Here is a 15,058-nt window from a genome sequence, read left to right on the forward strand (position 1 = left end):
GCAAGTCTCAAAGTAGAACCAGTATGTAATAACGTTTGTTGCTATAAGTGACACCATTAAATATGGCTGCAGAATTCATTTTCTAGAATGGAATCTAAACCATCTCATGTCACACAATTCTAAAACTAATCAAATCTTCATTTCTGTGTAGTGTTGTACTGTTTCATAAAGTAAATGTAAACTTAGTAACAAAAAAAAAACCAAAACAAACAAAAAAAAAAAAACACATTTACAGCAGATGCCCCTTTACATCTGTATACGGTTTAAGTTCAGTATAGTATTTTGATTTTCCTTGCATTTAGTTTTCAAATAAAAAAAGAAATTAAATAAAAATTTTTTTGTATGTCAGGTAATCAAGTAATTAGCAGAACTAGATAGTTTATTAGAGAGTATGAGGTTGCATTATGCACTATATAATTTATATTTGTAAAGGACTCATCTTTGTGATGAACAGATAAAATTCTATTGAAGCCTAGACGAAATCTGGCCCTTTAAAAGCAGATAAACAGACATACACACTATATATAAAAACACATGCATAAACACACATGCATAGCATGTGTATACACACAAACTATGATCTGAACACACAACAGAATAATTAAAAAGGAAGAAATTTACAAAGATATTTCCGATTTGACAGTCCCAGTCTCAGTATGGCATATTACTGTTGGTATGAAGGGGACAACTACTGCGAAATAATTCCTTGGCTGAAAGTACTCAATTTTAGCGTGTCCGAGGGAGAATGCGAAACACTGCTCATAAAGGCACTCAGTTTTCCTTTAAATCCCTCCTTCCCTACTACATCTTGCTTCCTCTCACATATACTCTCAGATCTTGAATGTTTAACTTTATAAACACTACTTAACACATTGCAACTTAATTTAATGAGCATTGAAAAAGATGTTTACATTCAGACTTGCATTCTAGTATAAACAAACATTTATTCCTCTAATTTAACCTTTAAGTGACAACATAACTTTAAAAATACCTCCTACCTCAGAAAGAAATATCCCTGTTTCTATTGTGGGACATTTGCAACTTAGAAAATGCACAAACATGTTAATGTAATATTTTTAACCCATCACAAATCTTCAAAATGCTTTGGCAGGGTAGTATGCCAATGAATTTGTCCCAGAGCTGACACAAGAGGAAAGTCTTTCACAGGAGAAAGTGCTTCAGCATTCATCACAGATTCCAGTTGAATAAATGTGTTAGAGAAATTGACTCTGAGCAAAACTCAAACACTATCTAAATGAGCCTCATCTTTCTGTGGTATCGGAGTAGCTGGTACATAAGGTGGTGAACCAGACAATGCAGCCAGCTTAGGTAACTGTCCATTAGGAGGTCTAGGGATAATTGTCATAGTGGGGAGCTGAGAAGTGCATCTCTTCAGATGACTACAGTGGTCAACTTGTAACATGGCAAGTTCTAAAAAGCACCTTATATGATAAGCGACACCCAAGTCATCAAAGAGGAGCCAATCCACTCCACAGTTTCAAATGGTCCTTTGTACGGAGGAGACCATTTCTGATGTATAGAAATATGATCATACAGTCAAACAAGATTTCCTGGGGTAAGGCTCAGGTTTGACAAGGAGGTCATAAAAATGTTTGTTCCCCTCAAGCCAACTGGTTATGTGTTCTTGTATTTCTTAATTAAGCACTGTGTTTTTTGTATTACACTAAAGCAGTGTTTTTCAATCACTGGGTCATAAGGTGCCACAAACTTTTATTGATTATAACAGTAGTTGGTCACCCCCCCCACTTTATTGAGCATGTTTGGATTTACAAAAGTGGGACTATCCTCACTTTCCCCAATCTGACAATCGCAAACAATTTGCCAAGGAGAACACTCTATCAGCCCCTCTGTGGGTTGTCAGGACACTTACATGGGGGAAAAAACATGCAGACACACATTCATACCATACCTACAAGGGAACAGTTCACAAAATTTAGATAGTAGTAACTGAATTACTTACAAAAAGAGGTACAGAGCAGGTATTAAACTCTTTGAAAAGAAACTCAATAATATAGCTTAACCAATTTGGCCATTTTAAGTAATTAAAGTATTATATAATATTCCAACATGGCCAGGGTGTTTTGCATAGTTTTAATCTTTGTAGCCTATTTGCTGTTTTTTTCCCCGAACATTAAGAACTGCATATTACGCTAGTATAAATGCCTCATGAAAAGACATGCTTTAAAATACAAGCAAATTTTATCCTACACAGTTGCTTAACTGCACTTTTAAAAAGAGCAAAGTTGATTAAATTAAAATTTTTATGTTGGGGCTTTTAAACTGAAACTATATACTTACAGCAAATATGTGAAGCAGGACACCTCCTTGTCGTCTTTCTTTATTTGTAAAAATGTCATCAGGGAATTCATGAATTGCTGGAAAGAAAAATTTTTTTTTTTTTTTAAATATATAAATAGACTATCATGTTTTTCCACTAAAATCTCTCTAACAAGTTAATTGCTACTAACATCTAAAACACAGTTTTACCAAGCATTTAGCTGCCTTAAAATCTTTCTATATACACATTACCATAATAGCATGAGAAAAACTTCAGTATCCTTAGACATATAAATAAATATGTACCACACCCATTTTAAAACAATTTACCGGATTATCCATATGGTGTTCTACAAATCAAAGTAGAAATGTACTTTTTTGAAAGATAACGCTTTGTCTACCTACTTCCCACAAACACCACTGCACATCATAGTGTAGCGGTATTAACAAGTAGATGAGCTGTAGCAAAACCAGTTTTGATATCATTCGATATTTTATACAAGCAGCTTTCTTTTAGATGCTTTTGAAAGATACCTAAATCGTAGTAGATCGACCACAATCTGAAACTGCCTCCATCTATAAGATATCCATTCCAAAAGTTTTATAAAAGGTTTACGGTACTTTCCAAAGAAAGGAACATTTACAAAACTTTTCCCAAGACGTTATGTTGTATTACACTAACTTGTAATTGATTAAAAAAAAAAAAAGTTTCTTTGCTTTACTTATTACCCAGTAGCAGCTGGACATCAAGAATCAACACAACTTTAATGACATTTTAGCTTGTCATTGCCTTGCATAAATGTGCACAGCCTTTACAAATGAGGATTGTAACTGTTTTAGACCTTTATCGGGCATCAAAGCAATTCTAAATTAGTCAGAAATAAAACCAGATTTCCATGAAAGTTTCTTGCTTGTATAGAACAGATACAGTATTATCATAGTCATGATGCAAATCTTATGCTGAAGTTAAAATTTTCATTATTTTGGTTCACCTATGTTAACATAGTTCCAGCAAGAACACTGTGTGTGTGTATGAACAGTTTACAGTCCTATAAGTGGTTCAATTGGTTGTCTTCAGATCAGATTTTGTGGCTTTGTGTATTTTGTAACTCAAAATCTGTGCCACTTATCAAACTAGACGACCAGTCACTAGGCTTCCTTATGTTTAAGGTGTCCCTTCTCATAAAACCAGGCGCCCGCTTACTGCGCTTCTACTGATTGTGTCTCGTCTCCAACTCCTGTGGAAATCAACACTAGATGCTCTTAGTACTGTACTTTGTCCCAACCAAATAATATGAAGTCGCCAATGCAATAAAGCAAAATTTATAACACTGTAGAGAGTAGGGTTCTGTTATTTATTTTGAAAATTGTTTATTGCTGCAGTAATATTCAATGTACTCCTTTTGATTCTAATAATAAACATGGAGAACAGAATACACCAGCTGGAAAGAAGTGTTTTCTGGGAGGCATACCATACACAGGGCACTAGTCCCTGCAAGGGGGAATTTGGACATTTAAGTAGGAGGGAAATATATAGTCTTGACACTAGAAGTGTGTTAGGCTCCCTAAAGCACATAACCATGTTAAAAAACAACTTTACAGTATTAAAAAGAATGTTTAGAGTATTAAATAGGAACAAATAAGCACAAAGTGGTATTTATGAAGGTAATAAATCTTTCATCTTTAACCAAGAATTAATCAACTAAAAAGAGTCAGGGCTTGCAGAAATCAATAGCCTGATGTACCGGGGCTATTAACTTTCCCCAACGGGCTACCTAAAATTCTATTCCGAAAGAAATCAAATTCACTCCTTTATTTGCTTTGTCCACTCTATTATTCTTCTTTTGGCTGGTCCCGTTAGGGGTTGCCACAGTGAATCATTTTCCAGATCTTTGTCCTCTGCATCTTGCTCTGTTACACCCACCACCTGCATTTCCTTCCTCACCACATCCATAAACCTTCTCTTAGGCCTTCCTCTTTTCCGTTTAGCTGGCAACTGTATCCTTAACATCCTTTTCCCAGTATTCCCAGCACCTCTCCTTTGCACATGTCTAAACCAACGCAATCACGCCTCTCCGACTGTCTCCCAACTGTCCAACCTGAGCTGACCCTCTAACGTACTCATTTTAATCCTGTCCATCCTTGTCAGACCCAATGCAAATCTTAAATGTCTTTAACACTACCACCTCCAGCTACGTCTCCCATTTTTGGGTCAGTGCCACCGTCTCCAACCCATAGAACACAGATCGTCTCTCTAATATCATGTTGACATCCATTTCAATCCTGCCGGTACCAGTGTGTCATAATCACTCTTGACACTCTTCAACAACTCTACCCTGCCTGCACTCTCTTCCACACTCCCTATTACTCTGTACTGATGATCACAAGTATTTAAACTCATCCACGTTCACCAACTCTACTCCCTCCATCCTCACCATACCTTGGACCTGCCTCTCATTCACACACGTATTCAATCTTGATCCTACGGACCTTCATCCCTCTCCAAAGTCTCCTTGATCTGCTCCCTACTCTCAGTTCAGATCATAATGTCATCCACAATCATCATAGTCCATGGGGACTCCTGTCTAATCTCATCTGTCAGTCACCATTACAAATAAAGGTCTCCGAGGCGATTCCTGATGTAATCCCATCTTTGCTTGTAATGTCACTCCTACTGCAGACCTCGCCACCGTCTCACTTTCCTTGTAAATATCCTGTACCACTGTTACATACATCTCTGCCACTCCAGACCTCCTCATCCAATACCACAACTCCGCTCTAGGGAGCCTGTCATATGCCTTCTCCAAGTCCAAAAAGACACAATGTCTTCCTCCTGTCCTCCTCTATACTTCTCCATCAACACCCTCAGAGCATACATTGTATCTATGGTGCTCTTTCCTGACATGAAATCATACTGCTGGTCACTAACCATCACCTTTCTTCTTAACCTAGCTTCCAATACTCTTTCCCATAACTTCATGCTGTGGCTCATCGGTTTGATTCCTCTGTAGTTTCTACTGCTCTGCACATTCCCCTTATTCTTAAAACAGTAGTACTTCTTCACTCTTCTGGCACCCTCTCACTTTCCAAGACTGCATGAAACAATCTGGTTAAAAAACTCCACTGCCTTCTCTCCTAAACACATCCATGCTTTCCCATTCTTCATCCTCCTCATAGCGGTCCTTACTTCCTCTTTGGTAATCCTTTGCATATCCTGGAGTTTGCTAAAAAGACATCTGAAGGACTCCGATATGGTGAGAAATAAGATTCGCTGGCCTGATGAGACCAAGATAGAACTTTTTGGCCTTAATTCTAAGCGGTATGTGTGGAGACAACCAGGCACTGCTCATCACTTGTCCAATACAGTCCCCACAGTGAAGCATGGCGGTGGCAGCATCATGGTGTGGGGGTGTTTTTCAGCTGCAGGGACAGGACGACTGGTTGCAATCGAGGGAAAGATGAATGTGGCCAAGTACAGGGATATCCTGGACAAAAACCCTCTCCAGAGTGCGAAGGACCTCAGACTGGGGCGAAGGTTTACCTTCCAACAAGACAATGACCCTAAGCACACAGCTAAAATAAAGGAGTGGCTTCACAGCAACTCTGTGACTGTTCTTGAATGGCCCAGCCAGAGCCCTGACTTAAACCCAATTGAACATCTCTGGAGAGACCTAAATATGGCTGTCCACCAATGTTTACCATCCAACCTGACAGAACTGGAGAGGAGGAATGGCAGAGGATCCCCAAATCCAGGTGTGAAAAACTTGTTGCATCTTTCCCAATAAGACTCATGGCTGTATTAGCTCAAAAGGGTGCTTCTACTAAATACTGATCAAAGGGTCTGAATACTTAAGACCATGTAATATTTCAGGTTTTTTTTTTTTTTTAATAAATCTGCAATAATTTCAAAAATTCTTTTTTTTGTCTGTCAATATGGGGTGCTGTGTGTATATTAATGAGGGAAAAAATAATTTAAATGATTTTAGCAAATGGCTGCAATATAACAGTGAAAAATTGGAGTCTGAATACTTTCCGTACCCACTGTAAATTCAATGTGCCTCCCCTCACTTCTCTCCATCATAATTTTTAAAAATTAAACCACACACACACACATCATGACTAACTTTTGCAACCCTGCTCAGTAGAAACCAACTTAACAGGTCTGCACACAAATGAATATTGGACAAACTTGCTCCAACTCAAACACTTCTAGTTCTTCATTCTTACATCAGTTTTAAAATTATGTGCAGTTATGCAACACTAATAGATAAACAGGAATCTTACAAGGTGTCTGACATTGCATCTGTTCAACTAGTAAAGAAAAACAGAATGCTCACGATTGGGTTCCTCATTACTGTTGTACAGTAAAGCAGATGTATCTGTTGTCAAATTATACATTTCCATGGGGTTTCCTAACATGACTGAGTAAAGTGAACTCCTGTTCACTTTTGCCTTTTCCTTTTTTTTTTTTTCGCTAGAATAGTTAGTTAGAAACAATGGTTGGATTTTCACTTAAAAGAAAAAATATTTTGCAAGGTAAATGTTGATCTTTTATACATTATAGCTACAAAACCTCACATTTCAGCAAAATTACAATCTTCTAGTAGTCACACGTTATTCTTTATACTGCAATTCTTTTTGGTCTGTGCACATGCCTCCTCTAACTGATGTTTATTTACTATTTTAAATCGATGTGAATCTGAATTCATTTTCTGACATTCAGCTGGAGCATTTTTTTTTAAATACAGATTTTGTTCTGGCTACGGCTCCAATCTAGTTGATGGGGCCCCACCGGAAATGTCTTGGTACTCGCCATTCATTTAAAACTCCAGATATCTAGGTTAGAGAAAATGGACCACCATTACAAGTATATTTGCCTGTCCTGAGCCTAAGGATCTCTAGATCTACTTGTCATTCTTTAATTCCTATGCAACTGGTTGGGAGAAGAAGCTCCCATTCAGAGGGGTACAGCCAGGTGGACCACTCTCACTGTCAGAAATAAATATACGGCAAGAGACAAACGGGTTTATTTTGAAAAGGTGAAAATGAATCATTACAGTATAATTCTTATTATCAATAAAGCCAGTATTAAAACTGAAAAATGAAACAAGCCTCTGGGAATCAGACATTCAAATACTATTAAAAAAATAAAAACACATTAAATGGTCCAAATATATTAAAAAGGGCAGTGACGTTTCAATTTTACATTTGACCTATACTAGAACACCCATATACTTGATGTAGTTTATTATTGTAGTCAACTGAAAATAAAGACAATCAACTTTAGAATATAACACACCACCAAAAAATTTCCACTACACCCCAACAAAGGGTCAGACAACTTAAATCAAAATATAAAAATTGGAATAAAATCAGTTGAAAAGCAAAAGGAAACAAGCACTTTTGTGCAGGACTTCATAATAGGTATATGAGATAAAGTATTGCATCTGCTTGGTAAGCCAACTACAACCTTACAGATCTTAACTATAGGTTACCAGTTTTTCATATTAAGCACTATGGGAATAGACAGTCCAACTTTAATAAAACACAAATAAAGGTAAGCATGCTTAAGTCATTTAATAAAATAAGCAGCATCCCATTTACAAATTTTGCAATCCTGTATCTGTATATTTCCAAGCAAATTCTTTAACCTGTGATCATGTCACAAAACAGTAAACAAATAGTCACAAATGGAAAGGAACCTGATAATTCAAACCATACTGCTGCTACAGAAATAAAAAACCTGCAAGATGCATAACAAGTGTATAAATCAAAGCTTCCGGCATTTTGACACAACTCTTATTTCAGCAGCATGCAAATAAAATGTGAACATGTCATTTTATATGCAGTTATATTACTGCAATTTGATTAAGTTAATTGATTAATGATTAAGTTATCTAGAACCTTCTCCATGGTCAAAACACTTTCACAATGTTGAAAAAAGTAGAATAGAAGTAGCTGCTCAAGAAAATCTCACTAGATCAAAAGCATTAAAACCCAAAGAAAAAATAAAAAAAACACATGAAAAACAAACTTATGGGTTAACACAACAAAAGTTGTTTTACTGGTGTCCAGTTCGTTAACTGCATCATGAAGTCATACTTGCTTGCATGGATTGCACTGAGAGCAGAGTGCTGCATACGATTTATGTATTAATCATATCATGTTTCATACACAACATTTACACTTAAAAGTATTTTTTGATTTCTACAAAGATGTCATTTTTACAGCCCCCCATTAATAGGTTTTTTTTTGTAATTTTTTTAGCTGCTCAAGAACAAAGCATGTGTGAGTGAAAGGGCTGTGTGTGTGCATAGCTCAGCAATGCTACAGGGTCAGCTGCAGCAAGCATGCATACACAGTAAATACACGAGTTCATTTCCATGTAAAGAAGGAATCAAGCAAAAGAATATTAGTTATGATAGGGACATAGCATGCATAAGCAATAGAGCCTGGAAAAGGGTGAGGATAAACAGCACATTTAAAGATGAGGGCATTTAAACAGGTATTGTATCAATACATGCATTTCGTTTAAATAAAAATAAAAAAAAAAATAGCAAAGAAGAAATTGCTTCTTAAAATAAACACCCAGACAGGTGTAGAAGTATAGAAGAGATTAAAATACTCTTCACAGGCATCTTAAAGTGTGCGAGTAAAAGCAGGAAGTTGGCCTGAAATAGTATCAGTGAGAAAATAATAGTAAATAGAGAAGTCCAATAGGCACTAAAGAGTTAGTTGGCAATTCTCTGGATAACATTTTAAAAAGGGGTTATCAAATAAATTATATTTATGAAAGAGGCCAGTACAATTCAGGTCCTGCATGGTGTTAAACATTTTGCAGAGATTCTGCTATAGTGCCCACCCCCAGGATATGTACATCTGCAGGAGAGGTCAGCTAATCCAGCATCTTATGATCAAGGTTGCTGAAACTGAGAAAGAAGTGGCCAGCGTGCATTGTAGTAAGGAAATTATATATATCTTTTACAGATGTCCCTTATGGAGATTGTGTTCTAGAGCAGGGGTTCTCAACGTCGGTCCTGGGGACCCCCTGTCGCTGCAGGTTTTTGTTCCAACCAGCTTCCGTTTTTAAATTGAAATCCTGGGCTAATTAAGTGAACTGATATTTCCCAAGTTCTGTGTTTAAGGAACAATATATTAAATTAGAAAACTAAGTTTGCTAAAAAAAAATTATATATAATTTTTTTTTTTAGCAATATATATAAAAAAATGTACCAAGCAGTTATATAGGAATAATATATTTTCTCTTTCTTTTTAACAGTATTTCCATCTTGATTTTCATTCTACTTTCTAAGTGTTCTAATTGTTTAATTAATCCATTATATACTAATTAGTGGGTCTGACTAAAGTAGCTGCATACTTTGATTATTCAGTATTGTTTGCCTGTGTGTCTGCTCTGCTCGTTTTAAGTTGTCATTATTAAGATGCAATGAAGGGGGGAAAAACTGCACAAAGAAAGAGCAAAGTATAATGAAATCAACAAAAGAGAGTTAAGCATTTAAATCTAGAGCAAAAGCAGAAATACTTATGCATTATAAATGTAAAATTAATGCTTCTGTGCTTTTCTGAATGTCGAATGGCAAAAAAAAAAAACCACAACCAGCTAATCAAATGAGATCAGTGCTATAAGGTGTTGTCACCGATTAGGAGTCTGGTTGTAACAAAAACCTGCAGCCACAGGGCGTCCCCAGGACCGATGTTGAGAACCCCTGTTCTAGAGCCTTACTTTTAGGGTGCACACTGAGGTAGAAACAGGTGGGTCATGGTTAGAAGTGCAAGGCTAGAGGCGCACACTGTCCAGGTGCATCAACTCAAAAACAATCTAGATGTCATGAACAAGTCATTCAGCACAACAAAGCTCACCAACCACACCAACTTAATTCTTCCAGAACATCATGAAATCTAGTTTTGAAAGTACCTACAATTCTGTCTAGCACACTACTTGGTAACATTCCATTTATTAATGTTTGTGTGAAATTTACCCCAAGTGTCCAACTGTGTCTGCTTAATGGATTCTGAACACTGTCTAGAACTTGGTATTTATGAGTCCATGACTCCTAAATCTTTCTCAATTTCGATTTTCAGACCTCCCATTGTGTATTCAAACCACACAACTGTATCTTACTACGTGTAATACTTTACATTTACTTAAATCTCATCTGACACAAATCTGCTCAAGCCTGTATGCGGTCCAATGGATAGACAGATGGCAAGACTGTGCCAGTTACATAACTACCTTTAAGAAGAAAGTATTGAAGCAGCAGCACCAAAACATTTTAGCGAGGTCATTCTGGATACAATAGATGGAGACTCAGTCACCCGTAGAACCTAGGTTAGTATGGCACATGAGAAGATTGATGGTATCTTGGTGATGAACAGTACTGTAATGATGCAGGAGGGTAATGAGGTAGTTTGGTGCAAGGCCTTTTAAAGCTTTATTGGTTAGTAACTGGACTCTGCATTCATTATTTATAGTGAACTTTTGCAGGCAGTTAAACGTACACTGTAAAAAAAAATGTTATTCAAACTGTCTGCCTGTTTAACTGGGACATATGGACCTTTGTGGCAATACATTTAAATTACAAAATTAGATCATATAAAAATTAAAGTTAAATGTTCTATTTCTCTGATAACAGTATACATATAACAAGTCTTTCTTTTAAATCAGGTATCACCCAGGACTCTTGATGAACTATTTTGGAACTTTACATACTGTCATACTTAAATAGCAGAGTTAAGGGCGGCTCCTCCCTACATAGAGTTTGCATGTTCTCCCCGTGTCTGTGTGGTCTTCCACCGGGTGCTCCAGTTTCCTCGCATAGTCCAAAGACATGCAGGTTATGTGCAAACCAACCCTAAATTGTCCCTAATGTGAGCATGTGCCCTGCCTGGGATTTGTTCCTGCCTTGCGCCCTGTGCTGGCTGGGATTGGCTCCAGCAGACTTGTGTATGTGGAATTAAATAGTACCCAGAGCCTCACTGGTAGTTAGAGTATGGTTACTGGTTACCTTTTAAACTTGATATTAAAAAAAAAAAAACCCACAAAAACCCTCCTTTAACTACAAAGTTTGATAAAAAGCATACTTTAACAACATGCAGTTTTCCAAGAAATCTTTAGACACTATTAGTTATGTTAAATTATTTGAGATTGAAGTTTAAGATTTTGGTATCTTGACAGAATAGTACAAAATCAAGACAATATATCCATCCGTCCACTTTCTGAAAGAGTTGAAGATTAAATCTATAGAGAATGGAAAATGCAAACTTACCACAGCATTGCCTTGAAGATACCAAAGTAACAGTTTAATTTAATCTTTGTTAAAAGTATTAAAAAAAATAAACCACACACACACACACACACACACCACATACAAACATAACACTAAACAGACTGACACAAACCTGACAATGTAACAACACACATTACAAAACTGAGTTTAACCTCAACCAAAAGCAGCTGCCAGCATGGCAGATGGACTCTTGTAAATGGCATAAGGGCATGAAAAACCACACCTGGGAACAAAAACATTGACAAATAGATACTCTGATGGTTCTGTATAAAACCAATCCAAAGCTGAATAAATTACTTATTAGGTAAGGGACCATTTTAAACTTCAGGAGATCATTGAACTACACTATATACTGGGTAATTTTCAAATCAAGCATCCCTTTGTCAGGAAAAGAACAATATTTATAGCTCTTGAATGTTACTTTCTATTTGCATGATTAAAATAGCTTGAATAATAAAACAAATATCGCCTGGTCTAAAAATTATCCAGTATCTCTGTACTTGTGTGACACTGACAAAGCCTTTGAATGACTTAAGTGGTTTTATTTGTGGATTGTCCAGGAAAATAGTTTTTGATTATACTTTTATCAACATGCTCCGATGTTCTTCTCATTAAGAAGTCATACAAGAAAACTGTGTCATATCATGTCAAGTGTCAATACAAGGCCATCCCTTACCCATTTCACCCTGGTTTCCTTCCAGTTTACCTTGTTCCCAGAGCTACCAGCTACAGATATGCACACTTAAAAGTTAATTTCCTCTCTCAATCTGCTAAACTCCTACCACACACATTCTTCACATTTTAGACAAAACTGATACTAAATCCTTCTTTCCATGACTAAATCCTAATTCTAACGGAATACTAAAACTCATTCAATTACTAATTGTCCTCAAGCTATGCTACATACAGTACTTGCAATAGGTCTGATCTATAAATTCTCGTTTCCAATTTTATCAAAAATGTCGATCAAACCCTGTCCTCCATATGTTCTAGGATTTCCTCATTGGCTTCATTTTCTGTTTTGTGCATTGTGTTTACCCAATTTTTGACACACACTGCATGCCCAACTGACTTAGAAAAGTGTATCTCTCTGACTTGCCTTTCCCAAGATTTCTTTCATGTTCTTTTTCCTTGCAAGAGTATTTTTGCGAGTTTTTTCTTATTGTTTTAGGCAGTTAAGGCAGAGGGGCTGTCAAAAACCAGGGCCTGTTAAAGCCCATTGCGGCGCTCCTTGTGTGCGATTTTGGGGCTATACAAGAAATAAATTGCTGTTCTAGCCTGATATGCACAATGTTTTAGCCTCACTACCAATTTTTTCTACTCTTCTGACCCTTCCCCAATCATCTTAACATAAGAGATTAAAAATTTCCTAGGGTCTTGAGCTGCTAAACTTCTACTATTTTAAAAAGTAAAAACATCTTTATCAGGCATTTCTTGATTATTGGTACTTTTACTTTTTACATTTGCCTATGGACTTAAGGGAGAAAATTTGATAAAGGAAAATTGTCACATTACAATTTGAAAGACCATCAATTGTGAATGTTTAATTATGTTGTTAGGTATTAATACATGCATACTTATGGTCTTACCACTGGGTAGCAATTGTCTTCATGTTTATAGATGATTAATTGATAGAATCTGTGTGTTTTTTTTACAATGTTCAGATTTAAAATTTAGCATAATCTTTGGATGGGATAGGGGAATGTCCCTAGTATGTTACTGCTATTTTTTTACTATTGTTTTAAATAAATGCGATTAGCAAACACAAAAACACATTTGGATTTTTCACATATACTTGGCTTAAAACACCTTAGAAATAATAATAATATAATTGAACCATCCCTTACCAGAGAAAGCCAAAATTACAATCTACCGATAACATTTCTTTCTCTTTACAAACTTGCCTGGTTCTGTGCAATTCCTTGTTCCATTTTCCATAGCCATTAATTTTCTACTCTCCCACTTTTTCATGACTAATTGATCTTCAGTTGAAGCAGCTGTTGTAAGACCTGCAAAGTTACAAAAGCAAACAAAAATGAGCATAAAAAAAAAAAAGGATCAGAGTGGATATTTGCTTACTGGCTGTATCAGACATCTGATGACAGTTTTAAAAATCACTTACTGAAGGCTGAAGAGGGATTCCACCTCTCCCAATTACTTAAAAAGGAACTGATTTTAACCCATTTTCCCATCTGCTGATGCACACTGTTGTAGCCCTTCTAATTCCTAATGAATAGTTATTTTGGATATACAGTGCTTCAGATGTAGATATTTGAATAAATTGGTTTAAACTTGCAGACAAACATCGCACTGGACACCTACGTTTAGCCATTCAATTTCTTTTCATTGATGCTTGAACATATTTGTCATTATACACATGTTAAACAAGGACTAACATCTCCAACATGCATTAGTATCTTGGGGTACTCAAAAACAAACAAACAAAAAACGGAACACATTCCATCATGATTCACCATGTCCTACTTCAACATTTCATACACACACACCTCCCACTCTCTCTCATGCCATTGCAGATCCTTCTCAGAAGCCAATTTTGTTCTGTTTTGTGTGTACATGAAAAACTGATATTTCAGAAGACACTGTATAAAGTGCAACTGCACTGTAAAGCTTCTCTTGGTTCCGATACACTGGAAGGTGTTGTGGAAGGGTAGGAGAAAAAGTAAAAGAAAAAAGGGGGGGGTTAAAATTGGACGCCATAATGAAAAGTCTCCTCTAACCCCTCCTAGGGGTGCTCTCTTGGAGCACTTTTAGTCACATGCCAATTCCACCACTGTGTGCTAAGAAGTGCCTCTGGGGGGTCTTTTCAGCCCAATGCTATCAAGCAATTCAAGGTTTCCTCCCAATGTACTGGTCAAGTTCATTTTGAAATATCTTCACAATATAAAGGGTATCATTGATTGATTGGCTGTATTTGTTCTGCAATCTGTATTCTTGTTCATGTTTCTGCTGCTATATGCATCTGAATTTCCCCATGGGATTAATAAAGTTCATCCAATCCAAAACTGATCTTTACCACAGGCAGATAGATTTTCTCAAAATAAAACTGACCGTAGGCATGTTAATCCTGAAAATGCTATATCATTAGCAGAAAATTAACATATTCAAAGAACTAAGGGGCCTTTCATTAGCTGTACTTTAACTCAATACATCAGTTCAGCCCCTAAACAAAGCATATCTTTTCTGAAACTTTGAGACACAAGATCACAAAATAATTTTTATTCTTCCCTTTATTTCTTTGACAATTGTAATTGGGGTGATCATTAGTCCACCTCAAACTTCAGTTGTTTGTAATCAGTCAAAAAAAGCATGGTGATTTCAGTTATTCCTCATTGGCAACTTTTCATTGACAAAGCATTTAGGTTAGTAAGGGCAATAATACTGGATTGGCTTCTATTTGTGTAGAGAGATCTAGAGTTGCCTGGCTTTTCCCA

General features: G+C 36.4%; 1 protein-coding gene across 3 annotated transcripts in view; it reads right to left on the reverse strand.

Annotated features, from left to right (window-relative positions):
* LOC120518752 (sodium/potassium/calcium exchanger 4-like) overlaps positions 1 to 15,058 on the reverse strand; it is a 60,182-nt gene that overhangs the window by 32,745 nt on the left and 12,379 nt on the right. For all 3 annotated transcript variants that reach the window (XM_039741700.1, XM_039741698.1, XM_039741699.1), the window contains exons 2-3: positions 13,511 to 13,615; positions 2,320 to 2,396 (exon numbers count right to left, since the gene is read on the reverse strand). In XM_039741700.1, coding sequence (XP_039597634.1) covers positions 2,320 to 2,396; positions 13,511 to 13,615 — 182 coding nt within the window. The remainder of the gene's footprint in view (positions 1 to 2,319; positions 2,397 to 13,510; positions 13,616 to 15,058) is intronic.

Source organism: Polypterus senegalus, chromosome 18 (genome assembly GCF_016835505.1).
Source record: "Polypterus senegalus isolate Bchr_013 chromosome 18, ASM1683550v1, whole genome shotgun sequence".
NCBI lineage: Eukaryota > Metazoa > Chordata > Cladistia > Polypteriformes > Polypteridae > Polypterus > Polypterus senegalus.